The 27008-nt window shown below is 43.6% G+C and overlaps 1 protein-coding gene across 1 annotated transcript in view; it reads right to left on the reverse strand.

Moving 5' to 3' along the window:
• Nucleotides 1–27008, reverse strand: part of CCDC178 (coiled-coil domain containing 178) — a 787921-nt gene that overhangs the window by 707196 nt on the left and 53717 nt on the right. Inside the window, exons 3-6 of the mRNA XM_069731267.1 lie at nt 15066–15120; nt 14543–14682; nt 12457–12491; nt 11484–11563 (exon numbers count right to left, since the gene is read on the reverse strand). Coding sequence (XP_069587368.1) covers nt 11484–11563; nt 12457–12491; nt 14543–14682; nt 15066–15102 — 292 coding nt within the window. The 5' untranslated portion in view covers nt 15103–15120. The remainder of the gene's footprint in view (nt 1–11483; nt 11564–12456; nt 12492–14542; nt 14683–15065; nt 15121–27008) is intronic.

Below are 27008 nucleotides of genomic sequence, written 5' to 3' on the forward strand. Positions count from 1 at the left end.
GTGTAACGCTATTGCCAATGCCCCTGCATGGTTCCCCTTTTCCCTCGCTGGCATTCTCACCGCTCCAGCCTCACTGTGTGGTCCCCGTCTGCAGGCATGTCTCTTGCTTGTGCACGCCACACTTCCTGGTGGCGCTCCTAGTGCGCTCACATGCTTCCCTGTTATTAAAGGGACAGCAAGCGCACATAGAATAATGCCCCCAGGCACTGCCTGAACCTGCTCCCTTAATCCGTGTTCGCTAAGCGCCTTGTCCCCTGGTCCATTTTAATCCAGTCTGCTAATACCAGTCTCTGAATTAGCCCATTCTGAATGCAGTCTGAATCTGTGTCAGTAACCTTTCTGCAGAGGAGTCAGAACTTATTAGTCTGAACAGAGCCTTAGTCCTTAATCAGTGTCAGTGAACCTGACCTCTGGGGTCAGCAGCTGCAGAATCAGGCGTTGCCTAGGAGTGGTACCTGGTGGCTACCTGCAGCCCAGCCAGGGCCGGAGTTAGAGCCAGGCAGACTAGGCACCTGCCAGGGGCCCCTGTTATGGACCTGGTGGTTAGGAGCACCCGGAACGACCTGATGGTTAAACTCACACAGGACAAGCTCTGGGAAGTGGGAGCTCTGCTGACCGCAATCCCTAATCCTATCACACAACTAGAAATAGCCGTGGAGCGTACCTAACTCGGCCTAGACGCCTCTTCACAGCCTAAGAGCTAACTAGCCCTAGAAATAGAAAATAAAGCCTACCTTGCCTCAGAGAAATTCCCCAAAGGAAAAGGCAGCCCCCCCCCATATATTGACTGTGAGTTAAGATGAAGTCACACACACAGAAATGAAACAGGTTTCAGCAAAGGGAGGCCAGACTTACTAATCAGACTGAGGATAGGAAAGGTATCTTTGCGGTCAGCACAAAAAACTACAAAAAGACCACGCAGAGTGTGCAAAAAGACCTCCGCACCGACTCACGGTGCGGAGGTGCCACTCTGCGTACCAGAGCTTCCAGCTAGCAAGGCAAAATCATGATAGCAAGCTGGACAAGAAAACAATGAACAAATAATTAACTAGCAGGGACTTAGCTTCTGCTGGAGTAGACAGGTCACCAGAAAGATCCAAGAGCGAACTGAACCAGTACAAGAACATTGACAGCTGGCATGGAGTAACGATCTGAGTGGAGTTAAATAGAGCAGCCAGCCAAAGCATAAACTCCGTCACCTGTGGAAGGAACCTCAGAAGCAGCAGATCCACTCACAGCCACCAGAGGGAGTCCATGGACAGAACTCGCCGAAGTACAATTCATGACCACAGGAGGAAGTTCGATAACAGAATTCACAACAGGCCCCCACTCCCTTGGGGGCCCCCAGCATCTACAGCAGAAGTTTTACTGAAAAGAGCATTATCATTGAAGCTTCCAATGTAGAGACTGGTTAAGGACCTGTAGTGAGATCACGATCAGGTGACCTGTTATGTGACTGTGATGTCACCACAGGCCATGGACTCTGGGACTGGATGTTGGCAGTGAAGAAAAAAGAGCGTGCAGTGAAGCATAGGAGCAGCGGCCACTGAACCTCCCCCATCAGAGTTATAGAAGTGCTCATTGGCCAGTGCTCCTGTCCTCCTGCAGGGAGCCTCTAAGGGGAGAGAGAGATGGCAGCTACCAACTTCAGCTGTGAGGTAAGTAGTGCAGCACTGTGTGTGCTGCTCCAGGTGGAAATGGCTCCTCTCCTGCTGTCAGCTCCTCCTGCCCTTGTCGGCAGTCCCAGCAGAGAAGAGGGCAGGAGGGTGCCTGCTGGGACAGTGCTGCTGGGAGCAGGAGGAGCTGCATCGGATAGTGTGGAACATCTCATTCCCTCCAGCATAAAGCAGTGTGTGTGTATCTGAGGTGTGTGCAGTGTGGTGTGTATAGTGTGTATGTGTACTGTGTGCTGTCTGTGAGCTATGTGTATGTGTTTATGTGAATCACATGCATCAAATTTGTTGTGCAGCATGTGTGTGCCATTTATGCATGTGTGTATAAATGCGTGCTGTGTGTGTATATATAAGTGTGTGCCATGCATGTGTGTGTATAAGTGCGTGCCATGTATGTGTGTGTGTGTATAAGTGCGTGCCGTGTGTGTGTATGTATGAATAAGTGTGTGCCATGTGTATGTGTGTATATAAGTGTGTGCCATGTATGTGTGTGTATATAAGTGCGTGCCATGTATGTGTGTGTATAAGTCTGTGCCATGTATGTATGTATGCGTGTGTATAAATGCGTGCCATGTATGTGTGTGCCATGCATGTGTGTGTATAAGTGCGTGCCATGCATGTGTGTGTGTATAAGTATGTGCCATGTGTGTGTATGTATGAATAAGTGTGTGCCATGTATGTGTCTATAAGTGTGTGCCTTGTATGTGTTTCTGTATATAAGTGCATGCCATGTATGTGTGTGTGTGTGTGTATGTATGAATAAGTGTGTGCCATGTATGTGTGTGTATAAGTGCGTGTCATGTATGTGTGTGTGTATAAGTGCGTGTCAGGTATGTGTGTGTGTATAAGTGCGTGTCATGTATGTGTGTGTGTATAAGTGCGTGCCATGTATGTGTGTGTGTATAACTGCGTGCCATGTGTGTGTATAAGTGCTTGCCATGTCTGTGTGTATGTGTGTATAAGGCTAGGTTCACATTGCATTAGTGGGTGTCCGCTAACGGAATCCGTTACATGGCAAAATTGGCGCAATTAACGCTATGTAACGGATCCGTTAGCGCACCCATTGACTGCAATGTGCTAACGAATCTCTAACACATCGCTAACGTATGCCTTTTTCGGCATGCGTCAGCGATGTGCCGTTACTTTTGGACGGACCTCGAACGCTGCTTGCAGCGTTCAGGGTCCGTTCTTCGCTAGCGCAGATCGGGAATCTGTGCTAGCGGGATTGACAAACGCAATCCTTTTTTGGACATTGCGTTAGCGCAATCCGTTAGTGTATCCGCTAAACGGATTGCACTAATGCAATGTGAACCTAGCCTAAGTGTGTGCCATGTATGTATGTGTGTGTATAAATGCATGTCATGTACATGTATGTGTGTGCCATGCGTGTCTGTTTATAGGTGCGTGCCATGTATGTGTGTATAAGTGCGTGCCATGTATGTGTGTGTATAACTGCGTGCCATGTGTGTGTGTATAAGTGTGTGCCATGTATGTGTGTGTATAAGTGCGTGCCATGTGTGTGTGTATAAGTGCGTGCCATGTGTGTGTGTGTATAAGTGCGTGCCATGTATGTGTGTGTGTGTGTATAACTGCGTGCCATGTTTGTGTTTAAGTGCTTGCCGTGTGTGTGTATAAGTGTTTGCCATGTATGTATGTGTGTATAAGTGCGTGCCATGTATGTGTGTGTATATGAATGCGTGCCATGTACATGGTTGTGTGTGCCATGCGTGTACGGCGCCTGTCGCGAAGGGGTTAAAGAGGTTTTCCTTTCAAACCAATAAGTTTGCAGTCACTCTCTGTGACTGCAGACTTATGAATCCCCCCAGTTCATGCACTGTGCACTACAGGCCTTCGCCACTTTCTGAGCTGTGACCTGAGGGTATGTATGAGTTCTACATACAGTTATATGAAAAAGTTTGGGCACCCCTATTAATCTTAAGCTTAATGTTTTATAAAAATTGTTTTTTTTTGCAACAGCTATTTCAGTTTCATATATCTAATAACTGTTGGACACAGTAATGTTTCTGCCTTGAAATGAGGTTTATTGTACTAACAGAAAATGTGCAATCTGCATTCAAACATTTGACACAGTGTGTTGCTATAATAATTGCAATCGTTGTTTTCCACCAAATAAATAAAAATCAACAGAGAACATACAAAATAAAATATTGACTTTTTCAACATTTTTGTTCTCTAAAATCCATAAAAACAACTTCAAATGAAAATAAATTCTGATAACAAAAAGTTATCCAGCACCCTCTAGTGGTTATGCCTGGACTCGCATTAGTAAATGTTACCAGCATTTATCACTTTTCATAAAGCTAGGTTTCTAACCAGCTAGGTTACGTGTACTATACGTATAGTATATAATATCATATCATTATCATGTTTAATAGCAAATTATAATAGTATGACATAATGTAATATTATTGCTTATTAGAGGTACAGAAGACAAAAACAGGATTAACATAACCATTTTTACATAACTTTGTAATATTTAGGTATAGAACTGAACATTGCAGAAATGTATACATTTACATGCATTTTTCCAGACACTGGATTGTTCACAAGTAATTATAAGAAAATATTACTTTTGCTTTGTCTTCTAGCACTGGCATCTACCAATCTATTATTCGCTGCTTAGTAACAGGCTGAAAACTGCGATTTCATAGAGACAATATATGTCGACAACTGGCAATCTGTAGTCTGTTCATTTTAATCTTCTTGTAAAAGAATCCTAAATTATAACTGTCATTTTCAAGAACTACAGTATTAATTCCAGAAGTGTTACATTACAGTACACATGGAATATAATTCTACAGCTGCTCCAGAACACAGGGGTATTGTCACAATTCCACCCCTCAGTGTGCCTGGGATGCAGTTACTGACAGCTCAGTCATCCAATCTGTTGCAGGAGTGTGCTGAAGATATCAGTACTTTGATTGACAGTTCAGTCATCCAGTTTGGTGCAGGGACGTTATGAGCTGTCAGTGGTTTGATTGACGATAATGATAAATCAACGTGTGCACAACCTAAGGAGGAGGTGCATGGGTAGGTTCCCAAACCGTTATACCAAGTAAATACAAAACCCAGCACTCAACTTTGTGGTGAGAAGAGATGGATAATTTATTATATCCCAAGCAAACGTTTCGGTCACACAAAGGACCTTTGTCAGTAACTGAAAAGTACATATACCAAAACAGTTCATATAATCGGGGTAACAAAATCATAAAAATCAAATAAACAAAGTATATACAAAACATACACATGGACCACCGTACATGTACATGGCAATAAGAGTATTTTTACAGTGCACGTTAGATAATGGAGAGTCATAGAGATATAGTGGCACAGTGAGTGTGAAAAAGGGAGTGGAGGGGTACGTACCATATACTGGGATAGAAGATGGGTGCTAGTGGCTATACACGCTGCCTATAAGATAGAAGTCATGGCAAGACCGGTAAGATCCGGAAGTATGGGGATATGATAGACATAAGAGGTATTTAAATGCAAGCCTACCAACAAAGTCCAGAATACAGCGCTTGTTCCAATGGTGAGAGAGTGTCCTTATGCAGCCTGGAGGGGATAGGGCAGTGTTGTAGGTACCAGCACAGGGATACGTGGCCAAGGGAGTATGAAATATCTAACATGATTTACCTTACAGATGGCTGGTTACGCGGTGTCCACCGCTGTATCAGTGAGGAGTTCAGGAGGATGGGCCATTTTTAAATACCAGAAGGCGGGAAAATACGCCGGTGACCGCTGCACAATGTGTGCTGCGCCGCGTCACCGCTCTGTGTAAAGGCGGAAGTGACGCTCTGGAATAAACAGTGCAGGGCATGAATATACTACGTACCACCATAAGGTGGTATGGGAGGAAGGGAAGGAGACCGGATATGACGCACCGGAAGTGGGACACCGGGCGTCAAAGGAAGAGGTCCCGTCGCCATGATGGGTGAGGCAGGCTGTACTGCGCATGACCGCTAGATGTAGGGTTAAAGTGGAGACTCCACAGGATGGTATAGGGAGAAGGACAAGGACCGGATATGACGCACCGGAAGTGGGGCGCCGGGCGTCAGTATGGATAGATCCATTTCAAAAACCTGACCTGCACATCCAAACATAGACTGAGTGTGAACAGGTGCTGAACCCAGAGTCGCCAACTCGTATATAGTTAAATAAATAGGGCAGCACACTGCAGCGCCAAAACATGCAAACTTGAAAAAACGAAATTTGAACTGCATTACTGCACTAGAAATATGAAAAATGAGAGCTTTTAGCGCACAAAAATGGCCAATTTTATGTGTACCTCGTAGCCACGTTAAGGCATCTCTCTTATACGAGGTCCTACGTTTGACCTACCTCACTGAGAATAAACGTCTCCATCTGAATGGGTACATGTAAAAACCTCTTCTTGGACTCAAATTCTCTCTCTATGTGGAGGGGTATTGGACCTACTATAATTAAAACACCTGAAGCTAGGAGGCGGGGAGTGCACGATCAGAAGGCTAGAGAATACATTTCAAAAACCTGACCTGCACATCCAAACATAGACTGAGTGTGAACAGGTGCTGAACCCAGAGTCGCCAACTCGTATATAGTTAAATAAATAAACTATATAGTAAACTATATACGAGTTGGCGACTCTGGGTTCAGCACCTGTTCACACTCAGTCTATGTTTGGATGTGCAGGTCAGGTTTTTGAAATGTATTCTCTAGCCTTCTGATCGTGCACTCCCCGCCTCCTAGCTTCAGGTGTTTTAATTATAGTAGGTCCAATACCCCTCCTCATAGAGAGAGAATTTGAGTCCAAGAAGAGGTTTTTACATGTACCCATTCAGATGGAGACGTTTATTCTCAGTGAGGTAGGTCAAACGTAGGACCTCGTATAAGAGAGATGCCTTAACGTGGCTACGAGGTACACATAAAATTGGCCATTTTTGTGCGCTAAAAGCTCTCATTTTTCATATTTCTAGTGCAGTAATGCAGTTCAAATTTCGTTTTTTCAAGTTTGCATGTTTTGGCGCTGCAGTGTGCTGCCCTATTTATTTAACTATATACGAGTTGGTGACTCTGGGTTCAGCACCTGTTCACACTCAGTCTATGTTTGGATGTGCAGGTCAGGTTTTTGAAATGTATTCTCTAGCCTTCTGATCGTGCACTCCCCGCCTCCTAGCTTCAGGTGTTTTAATTATAGTAGGTCCAATACCCCTCCACATAGAGAGAGAATTTGAGTCCAAGAAGAGGTTTTTACATGTACCCATTCAGATGGAGACGTTTATTCTCAGTGAGGTAGGTCAAACGTAGGACCTCGTATAAGAGAGATGCCTTAACGTGGCTACGAGGTACACATAAAATTGGCCATTTTTGTGCGCTAAAAGCTCTCATTTTTCATATTTCTAGTGCAGTAATGCAGTTCAAATTTCGTTTTTTCAAGTTTGCATGTTTTGGCGCTGCAGTGTGCTGCCCTATTTATTTAACTATATACGAGTTGGCGACTCTGGGTTCAGCACCTGTTCACACTCAGTCTATGTTTGGATGTGCAGGTCAGGTTTTTGAAATGTATTCTCTAGCCTTCTGATCGTGCACTCCCCGCCTCCTAGCTTCAGGTGTTTTAATTATAGTAGGTCCAATACCCCTCCACATAGAGAGAGAATTTGAGTCCAAGAAGAGGTTTTTACATGTACCCATTCAGATGGAGACGTTTATTCTCAGTGAGGTAGGTCAAACGTAGGACCTCGTATAAGAGAGATGCCTTAACGTGGCTACGAGGTACACATAAAATTGGCCATTTTTGTGCGCTAAAAGCTCTCATTTTTCATATTTCTAGTGCAGTAATGCAGTTCAAATTTCGTTTTTTCAAGTTTGCATGTTTTGGCGCTGCAGTGTGCTGCCCTATTTATTTAACTATATACGAGTTGGCGACTCTGGGTTCAGCACCTGTTCACACTCAGTCTATGTTTGGATGTGCAGGTCAGGTTTTTGAAATGTATTCTCTAGCCTTCTGATCGTGCACTCCCCGCCTCCTAGCTTCAGGTGTTTTAATTATAGTAGGTCCAATACCCCTCCACATAGAGAGAGAATTTGAGTCCAAGAAGAGGTTTTTACATGTACCCATTCAGATGGAGACGTTTATTCTCAGTGAGGTAGGTCAAACGTAGGACCTCGTATAAGAGAGATGCCTTAACGTGGCTACGAGGTACACATAAAATTGGCCATTTTTGTGCGCTAAAAGCTCTCATTTTTCATATTTCTAGTGCAGTAATGCAGTTCAAATTTCGTTTTTTCAAGTTTGCATGTTTTGGCGCTGCAGTGTGCTGCCCTATTTATTTAATTATGGATAGATCCGTCGCCATGATAGGAGAGGCAGGCTGTAATGTGTATGTCCGCTGTAATATTGAGTTAGTGACATGGAGACAGGGACATATAGGCTTAGTGAATAGGCACTAGGGGCAGAGAATTACCAGCCCTATGAGAGATAGGAGCGCCAAGCTGTGCACACGTTGATTTATCATTAGCGTTTTCCCATACGTGTGGCACACCTGGTTTGATTGACAGCTCGGTCATCCAGTCTGAGATTGGGAGGTGCAGGGCTGCCTTCAGGTGTTCCCTGTACTTAGTTGAGCTGTCAGGCCCAGGTCTCTGCCAGACATACACTCAGCTCTGTGTGGTTTGGTTCTCTGTGCCTTGTGTTTTGCTTGTGGATCTTTTTCCTGGCTGACCTTGGACCTCGTTCTGACCTTCCCTTTTGCCAAGCCCCTTTGCTCTGATCTGTTATAATCCTGGTATTACGTCCTCGGACCATTACCTGACTACACCTTTGTCTCTTCCCTCTGTTTATGACGTACCCTCCTTGGTCTTGACCTCAGACTCCTTGATTTCCCTGACTCATACTAACAAAAGAAAAAGCTGTGGACCAATACCAGGGATCACCACAAACAGATAATTTTATTATTAGATTACAAAACAGACCAATACAATAAAAACATTTAAAAAGTCACTAACATGACATATTGACAACTCAAATGGCTCATAATAAAGCCGAAGGCCTTCTCCCATATGCCAGAGTATCAAGGTGCATAGATGGCTAAAAGATAACATGCATACATGTAAACCCAGAAAACTATACACCTTGTGAAAGGTACATTGTCACATAAATAGAACATTTATACCTCACTAATATAGCACAAATAAATACTAATAGTACACACAAGGGATAACAATGCCTGATGACATCCAATAAATGAGAACATGTACATGCGAATGAATGAAATATGAAAAAGCCAAAAAGTTATATCAGTGCTCAAAAACAGGCCAATCAAAGAGTGGAAGGCTTCAATAATAGAGATAACCCAAATCTGCAAGAGAGGATGACAGACTAAATAGAGCCATGGCCCGCAAGAAATAAGCGAGTAGGGTGCCTGAATGTTTAAAGAAGCTGACAGTCAACCAGAAAAGACCCGGCAGAGCAATACCTAAATGGCCATATGGTAGGGGAGCCGGTGGAGATGGGCATCTCCACAGGCTCCCCCACCATATGGCCGTTTAGGTATCAGCACAAAGACAAGTCTAGGATATGGCAAGTATACTATACATTGAATAGACTGGTCACTAACATCCTGTGGATTAAGTGCTCTAACATGCATAAGAGGCTGTACACCGACACTCATACCTGCTCATTGTGCACACATCTCAGCAGGTATGTGGGGTCGTAATTTCATCAGCACCATTTATCTCCAATGCTGCCAACCAGTTTAGACCCTATGTGATCAAGCAAGTTTCTATTTTTGCAAGTTCATTTTTTTTCCCTCTACATTTTTTATTTTTCTTTCAAACAATCATAAGAGTTTCCATTTTTTTTCAGAATAAGTTGGCCTTTTGAAGTGTACCATTCATTTTCCCATGCAATGTACTGGAAAATGGGAATAAAGTTCAAAGTGTGGTGAAATGGAGATAAGAACTGCGATTCTACCATAATTGTTGGGTTTTGTTTTTTTTTATGGTATTTATTGTGCAGTAAAAATTAGCTGGAAACATTGATTTTCCAGGTACGTACAGCTACAGCATTACCAATCTCATATAATTGTTGAATTAAAAAAAAAAATCAGAAATTTGTAAAAAATCAAACAAATTTAACCATTTTCTGAGACCTGGGACATTTTCATTTTTACATTAATGGAACTCTATTTCTTTGTGGAAAGCTATAGTTTTTATTTGCATCATTTTGGGTTACATATGATACTTTGATTGCTTTGTATTGTATTTTTTTGAGGGAGGCACGATGACCAAAAAACGTCATTTACTATACAAATTGAATAATTTTATATTTTAATATATCAGACCTTTGAGGATGCAGCAGTACCAAATAGATTTATTTTTTTTAATTTCAATTGATTGCAAAGGTGATGATGGGCACCCAAAATGCCACAACAACAAGCCTTAAATGCTGTGTTTTGAGTCTAACAGTGACATTTAAGGTGTTAACACCAATAGTCAGAGCTAGCTCCAGATTCTGGTCTAAGAGGCAGATGCTGGCTGCATAACACATTATGATGGTGCATAGCCCTGTATACACAGTATGATGGCCCATAGACCATAACCCCCTATACCTAGTATGATGGCCCATCACCCCCCCTATATGCAGAATGATGTGCAGTATGATGCCCAAAAGCCCCTTATACATAATATGATACCTCATAGCCCTCTATACACCGCATGATGGCTTATAACCCATTATCCCAGGTGACTGCCAGGCTAATTAACTGAGCTGTTACTCCCAGACCTCTACCAGATGTACATTTAGCTACTGTGTGGTTTGTGTCTCTGTACCTTGCGCTCTGTTTGTAGATCTTTTGTTGCCTGGCCTTGGATCTTGTTTTCACCATCTGTTTAACCCCCTCTGCTCTGATCTGCTATTCTGACCTTGGAACGTTACTTGACTAAGTCATAGTCTCTTCCTTTTGTTTTTGATGTGCCTTCTTGGCTTTTGACCTTGGACGTCTTGACCACTCTGTCTCACGGCTAGTCCGTGAGTAGTGACTAGCGTCACAAATATATCCCACAGCATTCCTATATACAACATGTCTTCTAGTCCCCCCTATGCATAGCATTATTCCCTGTAGCCCCCTATACACATTATGATTCCCCATAGCCCCCATATACAATTACCTAAATTCAGAGAAGTGGAAAAGAAAACAGTAGGCACATCATTGCCAGTAAATAAATTGCATATGAGGGGAGGAAAGCCCTATTATAAGGGGCCATAGTTGCAGACACTATATCAGCATTTTAAAAAAAAATTGATGATTTTCTCATATCAAAGCCATTGTAGGTTATAAATAATCTACCAACAAACTGCGTAATTGATTTAGAAAGGTTGAGATTGATGGACCTATGCCTTTTTTCAACCTAGAAAACTATGTAATATCAGGATTGTATTTTCTCACAGGAATCCCAAATGCTTCCAATTTTAATTCTCATAATTGGTTGATTTCAGGATTACTGGAATAGTCGCATTGACTCATTTGAGACAGAGGCCAAACAGCCTCATGGGAAGTTTGGAATTATATTAATAGGGGGTTTCTGTAACTACAATATTATTCGCACTTTAATGGGACAAAGCTGCAAAATCTAGCACTGCCCCTACTAAATATACAGAGCAGTGTAAACAGTAAAGTAGACATGGCAATCGCCAGAACGCCGCAACCACCATCAGTGTGCAAGAGTCTCATCCTCAGAATAGGCCGTCAATATTGCAGCACATTAATTTTAGAAAAATTGTATTTGAAATAAGAATCATAAACCTGGTACCTTTGTCAGCAATAGCAATTCCCCTGACACGCAGCATTGGTGTCTCCTCTGGGGCATCTTCAGTGCTCTCACAGGAGGCCCTAAAAACACCAACCACAGTGAGAAGAAACGGTCACAGGAATATTCAGCTATGTACAAAATTGTAGTTTTATTGCATCATGAAAGGAAATATAATCTTTAAGGACAGAATTATTTATCCTGCTGTACCGTGTGAACGGGCGAGCACTTTTTTCTCTCCAGTGCAGGACGTGCTATAATCAACAGCCATTTTACAACAACAACTGATGAATAATAATCATAACTAAACTCTGAAGCGCATCTCAAATTTTTCATCACATTCCAACATGTCAGAAAAGACATTCAATGAATTAAATTAATCATTCTCCTGAGTGGTTCCTGTGGCCGTGTCCATCACTAATCTGCATATTCATGGTTATACTTCAGGATTATCCCACACGATGTATCATTAAAGGGACATTAAAAATAATAGGCTAACGGCCTTATCTGAAAAGTACAGGATTCGGGGGAGACTGTTAATTTCCACAGCTTCCAGGAAACTGCTAACACAGACTCCGTCCACGTGTCCGCTCAGGTGGTCTGTCTGTCAGGTTTTTTTTAGCGAGCAGAGGGGGCCCATTGATAATTTTGGGTTCTCTTGAGAGTCCTTTTTTTTAAATGGAAAATAAATGTCCCACATGGAAAACTTTTTCTTCCATTCTAAAAAATGGAACCCACATAGGCCCTATAATAATAATAATAAATGATAATAAATGGGATGCCTCTGTTTCCATTTGCATCACTGATGGCATGGATCTCCTAAAACGGAATAGACAAAAGACACGTCCACATGGACATGAGAAGAGAATCTTTTCTCCTCATTCATCGCCAGATTTAGAGACTATTTAATTAGTCATTCACTGTCTCTGATGTAAGAAGTAATATTGATCTCTGGATCACACAATTAGATTCTTACCATTTAACACACTTATTCTGTGCCGTGTCATCATGCTGAAAAAATAAATGAGAGTGAACATTTAAATTTCTGTTAAATATATAAAGTCAAATTATTCCAATATTCTTGACAAACTGAAAACATATAGAGCCCAGATTCCAAAACCCCTGGGCTTCAATATAAAGTTTAGGTCGGCAACTCATGGCTTTTTGGCTATAAGGGCATTGTCTGGTTTTAAAACAAAAATGGTTTACTTTGTGTACATGTTCCTCATGGTCGTCAAGATCTCAGCTTGCTGCTGTTTGAAGCCATCATGCTTCATTTCCAGAGAAATGTACTGTGTCCAGGTCATGTGATGGGACACACAGGTACAAGACTGAATACAGCACAGTTATCGGAGCTGCGTCTTGTTATGGGGGCCTAGGTGTGTCCATCACATGACCCGGACATAGTATTATCCACTGGAATAATAAGGCTCACAGTGTGAGAAAAGATCGAGAAAACCAAGGGAGTCATACAGAACGTATATTGGACAATTAGGGGATGTGCACACATAGTCTTTAAGCTGGGCAACTCCACTGAGTTTTTCACGAGAAAGACGCTTCAGGAAACACTTTTTTTCCTAAAGGATCTTTTTTAGCGTTTTTTGGTCGTTTCCAGACTTTTCCAATGTTTTTGACTGATTTTTTTTGTAATCTGCTTGAAGAAGGAGCCACTGTGCTCTGAAAGCTTGCAAACATACTATTTTCTGGTTAGCCAATAAAGGTATCACTCCTAGAATACTTCTGTCATCATTGGGCAGAAAAATATTCACATTGATTTTTCTGGCTAACACGGTACCACAATACAATTTGTTATTGTACATCATTGAGCCTGCTCTAAGCTATTGTAGGGGTATGTTCTTCTTTCCCGAGTGTGTTGCTGCCTACTTATGATTGGTCAGCATCAGAAAGAAGAAAAACTACACGCCCCAGGGATAACTCTCTGGCAATACCTTCTTGGCCTTAAAGGGAATCTGTTACCAAATTTGACTTATCTAAACTATTAATATGGGTATACAGGTTATAAACTGCTGAAAACAGTCCTACCTGTGTGTCTCATATCAGATGCCTTGTTGTTGATAAATCATCTTTTATCACTTTATATAAATGACCTCTTCCAGGGTCTGGGGAAGATGCTGCCTGGAAGATAACTCTGCCTCCAGAGCTTGTTTTAAATATAAGAGGGAGTTACCAGTGTGATGTGTGATGGCCGCGCTCTGCTCTCCTGATCTCACTGCAGAGCTGTGTGTGATTATACCTGACACATCTACAGGTTTCGCTCAGCTTCAATCTCATAGGCAGCAGGGCCGCAATACTGTTACAATACAGCAGAGCTCAGAGAGAAGCAAAAATGTGTTTGCAAGAAGACAGTTCATTTCTCCTGTTCTCTGTTAGTTACTTGTCTCACACTGGTAACTCCCCTGATGATGTAAAATAATAGTTAACAACAGAAAGGCAAAAAAAACATTACTCTGCTGTGAAGCCATTTTACACGTGTCCAGTTCAACATAACAAATTTGGTAAAAGGTCCTTTTTAAAGAAAATCTGTCACCAGGTTTTGGTTACCCATCTGAAAGCAGCATGATATAGGCGCATAGACACTAATACTAGCTATGTTTCACATACTGGACTGTTTGCAGCAGTTTTGATAAAATCACTGTTTTACCTGCTGCAGATCTAGCAGTTTTCTGAATAATGAGCTCTATGTAACGTCGCCCACACCCCTGATTGGCAGATTTCTGGGTATACTGTGCCAATTTGTGGTGAGGATGGGGTTATACAGCGCTCATGAATTTGAAGGAGTATATGGCAGGAGGCTTGTTAGTCCTCCAGTGATGCTCTCTTGCTGATAAAACAGTGATTTGATCAAAACTACAGCAAGCAGCTAAGTGACACATCTCTGGAATCAGGATCTCTATCTCTACATTATGTTGCTCTGGGATTATGTGGTGGCAAAAATCAGATGACAGATTCCCTTTTATCAAGAAGCCCTCTACATTCAGGTACATTATGTGGTAATGCAATCTGGGAACAAGAATGAATTATATCACTGTATTATTACTCACGTGCAGAAACCACTCCCTAATTTTTCCCTCCAGCTTGTCAATGTGACTGAGAGCCTTGTTAACACATGGTAATGGCGTGTTTACCAGTTCACAGCTACGTCGTCTCTGAGTAGCTATCAAAGCCATACTGGTATTTTTACCTACAGGAAGAAGACCAAATGTTCATTGTGAAGTCTTAGCACTTTGTGACAACACCATATAAGAAACAACAGATTGTGGAATATTTATATTGGAAACATCCTGATATGCTAAATTATATTGCACTCATTAAAACACACAACATTAAAGGATATGAACACCCACTTTTTTACCTTAAAATAAAATTCTTAATAAAACCAGTAACAAAACCGTATCTCTGTGTTTTTTTTTATAAAAAAAAAATAAATACAGAATAGACTAACATAAAGACAAGCATCAGTATAAATAAAGCCTAGCCCACAAGATTTGTGTTTATAACACCAGAGATCCTGGCTCCAGATATGAAATGTCATGAGAATTATATGAAATTACAAATTGAACTTACTATACAGAGAGCTGGGCGATAACTGCACGTCAGTCATTCTGGTTGTGGGTAATATCTGCCAAAAAGAAAACATGTGAATTATCACTACAAACTTTGCTCTACAATAACACCATTTTCAGTATATTGCCATATTTTGTTCAATTCTAGTTTATAAGATCAGATCTATCACTAATGGAATAAACCAAATAATTTTATATACCTGAGAACTAAATAAACTATAAATTTCTTCTCAATCTATACACTCGGCCTGGGACAACTCATAAGGTCCTATGGCTTCCAGTACCATCTATATGCCGATGACACTCAGATCTACCTCTCTGGCCCAGATGTCACCTTTCTGCTCTCCAGAATCCCAGAGTGTCTATCAGCCATATCCTCCTTCTTCACCTCTCGCTTCCTCAAGCTCATTGTGGACAAATCTGAACTCATTGTCTTCCCTTCATCTCGCATATCTTCCCTACCTGATCTACTGTATCTATCAAAATAAATGAAATCACACTTTCCCCGTCCCCAAAATCCACTGCCTCGGAGTAACCCTTGACTCTGCCCTGTCCTTCAAACCGCACATCCAAGCTCTCGCCACCTCCTGTCGCCTCCAGCTCAAAAATATTTCCAGAATCCGTCCTTTGCTCAACCCACACTCTACCAAAATGCTCGTGCATGCCCTCATCATCTCCTGCCTCGACTACTGCAACATACTCTTCTGTGGCCTACCTTCTAACACTCTTGCACCCCTCCAGTCCATCCTTAACTCTGCTGCCCGACTAATTAATTTCTCTCCTCGCTACACTCCTGCTTCACCTCTTTGCAAATCCCTTCACTGGCTCCCAATTTCCCAGCGTATCCAGTTTAAATTACTAACACTGACCTACAAAGCCATCCATAACCTTTCTCCTCCGTATATTTCCACACTAATCTCTCAATATCTTCCCTCTGGTCCTCCCAAGACCTCCTCCTTTCCTCCACGCTTATTCGCTCCTCACTCAATCACCTCCAAGACTTTTCCCGAATATCCCCCATACTCTGGAATTCAGTGCCCCAAACACATCCGGTTATCCACTACTTTTGGATCCTTCAAAAGAAACCTGAAAACCCACCTCTTCAAGAAAGCTTACAGCCTGTAAAGACCACATGGCCACCTCAACACCATTGGAGCTACTGCAACCGTCGACCTACTGTTTCCTTCCCCATAATCCTGTAGAATGTAAACCCGCAAGGGCAGGGTCCTCTTCCCTCTGTACCAGTCTGTCATTGTTAGTTTTGTTTACTGTAAGTGATATTTGTATTTTGATGTAACCCCTTCTCATGTATAGCACCATGGAATTAATGGAGCTATATAAATAAATAATACTAATAATAATAGAAATTGCTGGCAAAAATCAAGTCAATGAGGGCTATATTTATTGCCATAAATGTAATGTTTAGGCAAAAATTAATAGATCGACGAGAAAAGAGTGAAAAAATAAGAAGACATCAAAAAGACTTCAGTAGAATACAACGGATTCAGTGATGTAACCATAGAGGCTGTAGCTGAATCTGACACCTAGGGCCAAAAGCCCACCTTACCCATTGGACTAATATCAGCCAAACCCACCAGTAACAACAGGTTCGGCCAGCAGTGAAGAGTATGAGAGCACCAGACAGTCAATTGACTGTTGAGGGAGTTTAGGAGTTGGTATATCTGATTTTGGACTGATGATCCTATTGTCCCCCTAAAGTAAGTTGTCTTCAGAAATGTCTGGTAGTGGCATTTTCACAGAGAGCATAGGAGAGCATTTAGCAGAGCAAATGATCCAGCCAATACAGCTGCCAGTCGAACCATCGTTCGTCTGACGGACAACTAATATAATGTATGTGGTAGACTTCATCCCTTTACGACCAATAAGGGACATGGCATGTTATAATCTGGTGTCAGTTCCATGCTATGTCGGTCATGGATTTTAAAATTTTAACTGTCACTGTGTGTAAACACACAGTGATAGTTCCATGCTGACAGCTGTCACTGACAGCTGAGCATCACAAGACAAGGTGCAGGGACCCATGTTATTGGTCTTCGCATTCAGATCACTGTGATCAGTCACTAAATCTGTCTGGCCAATCACGGCATGATCATGCAGAAGGTGCTGAAATATCAACACCTCCCCCACGATCACGGCAGGAGCTTGGCACAGCTAACAGCTGAGCTCCTGCAGTAAGAGCCAAGAAGAGTGCCAGCACCGCTTCTGGCTCATTACCAATTCAGATGCCAAGACTGTGAGTGATCACAACATTTCAAAGGTTATGAGAGGGAGGGGGCTTCCTTGCTTACTCCCTTCGGAACCCTCGTGACAAACTCACGAGGAACTGATGGTTGTCATGGCACCCGAAGGTCAAACAATGATCTCCTGTTGTGCCAGGTCCGGCGGCCTGTTACACCCAGCGACAGGTAGAGTGTACCATGTGATCTGTATGTGTAATCACATAGGTCTGAACTGGCATTTTCCCACACTCCAGAGTTCAGCGCAGGTCAGGTTGTGAGGGTGCGCAGTATCAGTGACAGCACCGCTAGTCACTGATGCTGCGCCAGCAGCATCTCATTCATTCACCAGTGGTTTACAGCTGGTGCGCTCGCATCTTAGCACCGTCCGGGTTGTAAACTGTATATCCCCCAGACTTGTATTACTGTAGCGTGGGACACAGCGATGGACAAGTATATTGTTCGTTTGTTATTATACTTTTATTACAGGAGATCGAGGGCTTTGCATGGATTAGCTGTATAGTAAAGATGGGAAACTGTGTTTAGTGTTTAATTCATTAAAAGACTTTATTCTGGCTGTATCATTTAACCTGTAATAACTATAGGATTAGTAATGGATAGGTGTCTAATTTCACTGAGGGTGGGTCCTGCTCACGTTGAGAGATTAAACTTTTGTTTTGGATAATTTGCTGGCAGGTCTGGTGTTAGGCATACCTTGGATTCAACGTGACAACCCTATTATTGATTGGGTTTCTGGAGAAATAATTCAGTGGGGATGTAAGGCTAACAGCCAGTGTTGTAATGTTGTTGTCATGATCAGCTGCAGCCGCTGATGTGGCCCAGGCCATAGACGCCCCCAAGCCGACCGACCTCAGAAGGCATGGGGAGTGCATCCCCTGGGGACGCAATACGGACCCTTTATGCCGCAGAGGGGGACCCGGGCCTACCCGAACTAGGGGAGGGCAGAGACCGGGGTTCTGTGGCAGCTGAGCATGTGGACAATGAAAGAGACACGTAGGACTGGACTACACCGCACAACTTCAGGTATAAAGTAAAGTTTACTAAAGTAAAGTCACACAGTACATGAACCAAACATGACGATGTCAGGCTCCCGATTCCACACCTCCAGAAGGGTACCACCCAGTGGACCCCAAGGCACCAACAGATCACCGAGGCACACATAGGCGGGACATCAGGGTAAACAAGGTCATCAGGACGCAGACAAGACATCAGGGAACAGACAAGACATCAGGAAGGACATCAGGACACAGGCAGAGCATCAGGAATACCGGATAGACACTGGCGTGGCAGCCCAGGGATTCAGTTACATCAGGGCATCAGACACAGGAAGGACATCAGGACATCAGAAATACCGGATAGACATCTGGGACACTGGCGTGGCAGACCAGGGCATCGGCTGGGACACTGGTCCAGGGAATCAGTTACATCAGGGCATTGGACACAGGAAGGACATCAGGACACAGGCAGGGTTACAGAGTACAGACAGGACATCAGGATATCTGGACTCAGTGTCACCGGCAGACATCAGACAGGAGTCGTTCGGTTCCGGACATCCGACACGACCTACAAGCACCACCAGTCATCAAGCTGCAGGCAGCAGTCATCAGGTTCCAGACTGCGGTTGTCAGGCTCCGGGCATTGGACCTAGGAAGGAACTCAAGCGTGATGGTGCAAGCACCAGCGTACTGGATGTGGGCCAGACGGGGTTAACACCGCATTGTAGTCAGAGTACAGAGTAGTAGATGCTCAGCAGAAACCCCGGTTACAAGAGACTCAAAGTCACAGGGTGATGCAGATGGATTCCAGGAATATAATAACAGCAGACACAGTTCAGACAGGTAAAGGACAGGTACAGGATCAAGGATTCGGGCCTGGATATACCGCCTCCAGGACAAGTGCCAGAACAGGACAAAACAGGACTCAAGGCAAGGTCTTTGGTACCAAAACATAAACAGGAGAGGGGCAGAAACAGAGACACACATAGCAAAGTTCAGGAGCTTTGGGAGTAGCTCAGGCCCCGCCCATAGGGCAGGGGAACTTTATATAGGAGCTGCCCCTCAGCAATTGGCTGGGGACAGCATTTCAAGGACACACCCTAATCCTGATAAAAGCAGGGGAGGTGTGGCCACGCACGCCCTAAGCACAAACAGAAACAATTACAGCACAATCAGTGCAGGAACTGAGGCACAGGGCAACAGGCTGTGACTGCACGCACTTGGAAAGTCATGCACCAGCTGTAAATGACCTCGCAACCCGCAGACAGCTTCCACAGCGGCAACCAGGGACCGCACATGTGGATGGTCATGCAGCAGGGCAAAAACCTAACCACCCATGTATAGCTGCACAGCAGAGCAGGGAACGGAGAAGGCTCCATACAGGTAACAGCCAACAGTATCCCAGCTCAAATAAGAGGGAAAGTAGCAAAGGGTTAAAGCAAAGATATGCATTATGAAGCCGAAAACCAGATACAGACAGAACGGCGTGACAGTTGTATCTACTACCACTCCTGTAAAATCTGTTTCTGTGTCGTCTGTCAATCTGGAGGGTATTCCGTAATAACTGAAGGACTAGGAAGATGTGTTTTCTGAAAGCGAAGCGGTGGTGCTTCCACCACATAGACCTTTCGATTGTGTCATTGATTTAATCCCAGGAGCCAAATTACCCAAGGCTCGTATGTTTAATTTGTCCGGGCCTGAGCGCCAAGCTATGAAGGAATATATTTCTGAATATCTCCGCAAGGGGCATATTCACCCTTCTGTGTCACCTGTGGCGGCGGGTTTCTTTTTTGTTAAAAAGAAAGATGGTGGATTGCATCCATGCCTCGACTTCCGGGAATTAAATAAAATTACTGTAAAGAACAAATATCCCCTCCCTCTCATTCCGGCCTTATGTAATCAACTTACTGGGGGCAAATGGTTCTCCAAGCTTGATCTACGGGGGCCTATAATCTCATAAGGGTCCGGGAAGGGGATAAATGGAAAACTGCCTTTGTCACGACCGAGGTGCTGTTTGAAAATTTGGTAATGCCCTTCAGTCTCACTAAAGGCCCCTTCACATTAAGCGACGCTGCAGCGATACCGACAACGATCCGGATCGCTGCAGCGTCGCTGTTTGGTCGCTGAAGAGCTGTCACACAGACCGCTCTCCAGCGACCAATGATGCCGGTAACCAGGGTAAACATCGGGTAACTAAGCACAGGGCCGCGCTTAGTAACCCGATGTTTACCCTGGTTACCATCCTAAAAGTAAAAAAAAACAAACACTACATACTTACCTACCGCTGTCTGTCCTCCAGCGCTGTGCTCTGCTTTGCTTCTCTGCTCTCCTCCTGTACTGGCTGGGAGCCGGAAAGCAGAGCGGTGACGTTTACTTTTAGCATGGTAACCAGGGTAAACATCGGGTTACTAAGCGCGGCCCTGCGCTTAGTTACCCGATGTTTACCCTGGTTACCAGTGAAGACATCGCTGGATCGGTGTCACACACGCCGATCCAGCGATGTCAGCAGGAGTCCAGCGACGAAATAAAGTTCTGGACTTTATTCAGCGACCAACGATCTCCCAGCAGGGGCCTGATCGTTGGTCGCTGTCACACATAACGATTTCATTAACGATATCGTTGCTACGTCACAAATAGCAACGATATCGTTAACAATATCGTTATGTGTGAAGGTACCTTAACGCTCCTGCTATTTTCCAGAATATCATAAATGTTATTTACTCTGCTTTAATTGGGCGTTTTGTGGTGATTTATCTGGATGACATTTTAGTGTATTCTTCTGACAGCCAGTCTCACTTGCACCATCTGCGTATGGTTCTTACGAGGCTCAGGGAAAATCATTTGTATGACAAATTGGAGAAATATTCTTTTTTCATTGAAGAATTGTCCATTATGGGTTTGATTGTGTCTGGTGAATGATTCCGTATGGATCCTGGGAAGGTTCAGGCCATTAAAGACTGGGTACAACCTCGTGATTTGAAGGGGTTGCAACAATTTTTGGGCTTTGCAAATTATTACAGAATGTTTATTAAGGGTTTTTCGCAGGTGGTTAAGCCTTTGACCAACCTCACACACAAGGGAGCTGATGTGAGGAACTGGTCCATATCGGCGAAAAATTCTTTTCTGGCTTTTTTCTTCTGCTACTGTCCTTCAAAACCTTTTATTGTGGACGTTGACGCGTCTGAGGTGGGGGTGGGGGCAGTTTTGTCTCAAGGTCCTTCTACCCTTACTAATCTTAAACCTTGTGCCTTCTTTTCTAGAAAATTGTCTTCCACAGAGAGAAATTAAGATGTGGGCAATAGGGAGCTGTTGGCGGTCAAAATGGCCTTCGAAGAATGGAGGTATTTTTTGGAAGGGGCAGTTCATCCCATTACCGCAATCATGGATCACAAAAAATTAGCCTATATCAAGTCTGCCAAGAGATTGACCCCCAGACGGGCTCGAAAGGCGCTTTTTTCCCCCTTTTCCATTTTACTGTTACCTTTTGTCCGAGGTCCAAAAATGTTAAGGCTGATGCTTTATCCCAAAGTTTTGATCCCGTGCCTCCTCCTGAAACTCCATCCTCCATTCTTCAGCTAGGGGTAGTTGTGGCCGAAACCTCATCTGAATTAGAGAGAGAGGCTTTGGAGGCTCAGGCGCAGGCCCCAAGGGGTAAAGCCTCAGGTAAACTGTTTACCCTGGTTACCATCCTAAAAAGTAAAAAAAACAACCGCTACATACTTACCTACCGCTGTCTGTCCTCGGCGCTCTGCTTCTCTGGTCTGGCTGTGAGCGCCGCTCTGCTTTCCGGCCGCTGTGCTCACAGCCAGAGCAGAGAAGCAGAGCGCCAAGGACAGACAGCGGTAGGTAAGTATGTAGCGGTTGTTTTTTTTACTTTAACGATGGTAACCAGGGTAAACATCGGGTTACTAAGCGCGGCCCTGCGCTTAGTAACCCGATGTTTACCCTGGTTACCAGCGAAGACATCGCTGAATCGGTGTCACACACGCCGATTCAGCGATGTCTACGGGGAGTCCAGCGACCAAATAAAGTTCTGGACTTTCTTCCCCGACCAACGACAGCACAGCAGGGGCCTGATCGCTGCTGCCTGTCACACTGGACGATATCGCTAGCCAGGACGCTGCAACGTCACGGATCGCTAGCGATATCGTCTAGTGTGACGGTACCTTAAGTGTGGTCGAACTAGTGACTTGTATAGAGGTAAAATTATGTTCTCCTCATGAGCATCTATGCCTCTTTTAATGCATCCCATTATTTTATTTGCCTTTGTAACAGCTGCCTGACACTGGCCACTAAATGTGAGTTTGTCATCCACCCATACACCCAGGTCTTTTTCATTGACGGTTTTGCGCAGAGTTTTAGAATTAAGCACATAGTTATACATCTTATTACTTCTACCCAAGTGCATGACCTTACATTTATCCCCATTAAAGCACATTTGCCATTTATCAGCCCAAGCTTCTAGTTTACATAAATCATCAAAAAGGTCATTTTAAAGGGAACCTGTCACCCCGTTTTTTCAGATTGAGCTATAAATACTGTTAAATAGGGCCTGCGCTGTGCGTTACTATAGTGTATGTAGTGTACCCTGATTCCCCATGTATGCTGAGAAATACATTACCAAAGTCGCCATTTTCGCCTGTCAATCAGGCTGGTCTGGTCAGGTGGGCGTGTTCACAGCGCTCTTTTCTTCCCCAGCTTTCCGTTGGTGGCGTAGTGGTGTGCGCATGTCCAAGGTCCGAATTCCCTGCGCCTACGTGAAGACACAGCGTGCGATCTGCGCTGTCATCCCTTTCATCGGTGGGGGCGGCCATCTTCCTGGGGCCGCGCGTGCGCAGATGGAGTGCTCTGCTGCACGGGGCTTCAGGAAAATGGCCGCGGGATGCCGCGCGTGCGCACAAGAGATCGCGGCGGCCATTTTCCCAAAGCCGAGATGCATACATGGGGAATCAGGGTACACTACATACACTATAGTAACGCACAGCGCAGGCCCTATTCAACAGTATTTATAGCTCAATCTGAAAAAACTGGGTGACAGGTTCCCTTTAAGGACCACAGGGAAAGAAAAATTTGGGAATACAAACTAATGAATATGTTTAATTCGTTGACACTAGGACTCAATTTAACACCTGGATTTATGAGTCATGACATGGATACAATTCACACCGCCACCAGACTGACTCCAGATAACCAAGAACATTATTCCCATTGCCTCTCCTTTTGTAAGAAAATGCCTAATTTGATTACCTTGGCTTATCTATCGACTCATCACATTTCCCACCCCCTAACAAATGTCCTGCTTTTGTATTCTTTAAGGGTATGTGCACACGTTGCTGATTCTCTGCGGATCCGCAGCGTTTTTTGCAGTGCAGAAATACTGCAGATCCGCAATTGATTTACAGTACAATGTAAATCAATGAGAAAAAAAATGCTGTGCACACTTTGCGGAAACGCTGTGGTTTAAAAGTAGCATGTCACTTCTTTTTTGTGAATCTGCAGCGTTTTTGTACCCATTCCATTATAGAAAACCGCAGGGGTAAAAAACGCAGCAAATCTGCAAGAAAACCGCAGCAAAAACGCACAAAAAACGCTGCGGAATTGCACAAAAAACGCAACAAATCCGCAGGTGCGTTTTCTGCCAGGAGAGGCAGAATCCGCACCAGAAATTCGTAAGCCTAATCCGCAAGGTGTGCACATAGCCTAAATGTTGTGCTTGTTTCTTATTAGGCTATGTGCACACATTGCGGATTAGGCTTAGGAATTTCTGGTGCGGATTCTGCCTCTCCTGGCAGAAAACGAACATGCGGATTTGTCACATTTTTGTGCGGTTCCGCAGCGTTTTTTGTGCATTTTTGCTGCGGTTTTCTTGCGGATTTGCTGCGTTTTTTACCCCTGCAGTTTTCTATAATGGAATGGGTACAAAAACGCTGCAGATTCACGAAAAAGAAGTGACATGCTACTTCTTTTAAACCGCAGCGTTTCTGAAGCGGATTTTCCGCAAAGTGTGCACAGCATTTTTTTTTCTCATTGATTTACATTGTACTGTAAATCAATTGCGGATCTGCAGCATTTCTGCACCTCAAAAAACGCTGCGGATCCGCAGAGAATCCGCAACGTGTGCACATACCCTTAATCTATTTGTAATCTTGCCTGAAGAAGGAGCCACTGTGCTCTGAAAGCTTGCAAACATATTATTTTCTGGTTAGCCAATAAAGGTATCACTCCTAGAATACTTCTGTCATTATTGGGCAGAAAAGTATTCACATCGACTTTTCTGGCTAACACATTACCACAATACAATTTGTTATTGTACATCATAAATCATCCAGTAATATAAAATTGTCCTCCTCTGTATTGATTACCCTGAAGGGTTTAGGGTCATCTGCAAATATTGAAATTCCACTCTGTATGCCCCCTACAAGATCATTAATAAATATGTTAAAAAGAAGAGGGCCCAATACTGACTCCTGTGGTACCCCACTGCTAACCTCGACCCAGTCCGAGTGTGCTCCATTATTAACCACCCTTTGTTTCCTATCCCTGAGCCAGCTCTTAACCCACTTACACATATTTTCCCCTATCACCATTATTCTCATTTTATGTATCAACCTTTTGTGTGGCACCGTAGCAAAAGCTTTTGAAAAGTCCATATACACTACGTCCACTGGGTTCCCTTGGTCCAGCTGTAACTTACCTCTTCATAGAAATTGATGAGATTAGTCTGACAGGAAAAGTCCCTAGTAAACCCATGTTGGTATTGGGTCATGAGGTTATTCCTCTTCAGATACTCTAGTATAGCATTCCTTAGAATGCCCTCCAGGATTTTACCCACAGTAGAGGTTAACCTTACTGGCCTATAATTTCCGAGTTCAGTTTTTGTCACCTTTTTGAATATTGGCACTACATTTGCTATATGCCAGCCCTGTGGTACAGACCCTGTTATTATGGACTCTTTAACCCCTTTCTGACCTTTGACGTACTATCCCGTCGAGATGACCAGGGCCTATCTGACCCTCGACGGGATAGTACGTCATAGCGATCGGCCGCGCTCACGGCTGACATCCGGCACTATGTGCCAGGAGAGGTCACGGACCGCCCCCGGCACATTAACCCCCGGCACACCGCGATCAAACATGATCACGGTGTGCCGGCGGTATAGGAAAGCATCGCGCAGGGAGGGGGCTCCCTGCGGGCTTCCCTGAGACCCCCGCGGCAACGCGATGTGATCGCGTTGCTGCGAGGGTCTCCTACCTCCTTCCTTGCTGCAGGCCCGGATCCAAAATGTCCACGGCATCCAGGTCCTGCAGGGAGGGAGGAGGCTTACCAAGTGCCTGCTCAGGCGCTTGGTAAGCCTGCAGTGCTGCAAATCAGATTGCTGATCTGACAGAGTGCTGTGCAAACTGTCAGATCAGCGATCTGTGATGTCCCCCCCTGGGACAAAGTAAAAAAGTTTAAAAAAAATTTCCACATGTGTAAAAAAAAAAAATCCTAAATAAAAAAAATATATATATATTATTCACATAAATACACTTCTTTATCTAAATAAAAAACAAACAAACAATAAAAGTACACATGCAGGGAGGTGGCTTACCAGCGCCTGCTCAGAGCAAGCGCTGGTAAGCCTGTACGTTCACATTTGTGCTGTTGTGTGTTGTGTGTTTTTCCATTTTTGGCTTGCTTTTGGACGCAAAAAAATGCAACTTGCTGCGTCCTTTGCGCCCTGACGCTTGCGCCAAAAATGACGCATGCGTCACAAAACGCAAGACAACGCATGTCCATGCGCCCTCATGTTAAATATAGGGGTGCCTGACGCATGCGTCACCGTGGCTGCGCCCGACGCAACGCTAATGTGAACGTAGCCTAACACAGTGCTCTGCAAAGTGTCAGATCAGCGATCTGACCTTATAACATGATGCCCACCCTGGGGCAATGTTATAAAGTAAAAAAAATATATATTTAGTTGTGTAAAAAAAAAATCCTAATTAAAGAAAAAAAAATATTATTCCCATAAATACACTTCTTTATCAAAAATAAAAAACAAACAAACAATAAAAGTACACATATTTAGTATCGCTGCGCCCGTAACGACCCAACCTATAAAACTGTCCCACTAGTTAACCCCTTCAGTAAACACCGTAAGAAAAAAAAAAACGAGGCAAAAAACAACGCTTTATTATCATACCACAAAAAGTGGAATAACACGCGATTAGAAAGACTGATATAAATATCCATGGTACCGCTGAAAACGTCATCTTGTCCCGCAAAAAATGAGCCACCATACAGCATCATCAGCAAAAAAATAAAAAGTTATAGTCCTCAGAATAAAGCGATGCAAAAATTATTATTTTTTCTATAAAATAGTTTTTATCGTATAAAAGCGCCAAAACATAAAAAAATGATATAAATGAGGTATCACTGTAAACGTACTGACCCGAAGAATAAAATTGCTTTATCAATTTTACCAAACGCGGAACGGTATAAACGCCACCCCCAAAAGAAATTCATGAATAGCTGGTTATTGGTCATTCTGCCTCACAAAAATCGGAATAAAAAGCGATCAAAAAATGTCACGTGCCCGAAAATGTTACCAATAAAAACATCAACTCGTCCCGCAAAAAACAAGACCTCACAAGACTCTGTGGACTCAAATATGGAAAAATTATAGCTCTCAAAATGTGGTAACGCAAAAAA

This window comes from Ranitomeya imitator, chromosome 6 (genome assembly GCF_032444005.1).
Source record: "Ranitomeya imitator isolate aRanImi1 chromosome 6, aRanImi1.pri, whole genome shotgun sequence".
In the NCBI taxonomy this organism is placed as follows: domain Eukaryota; kingdom Metazoa; phylum Chordata; class Amphibia; order Anura; family Dendrobatidae; genus Ranitomeya; species Ranitomeya imitator.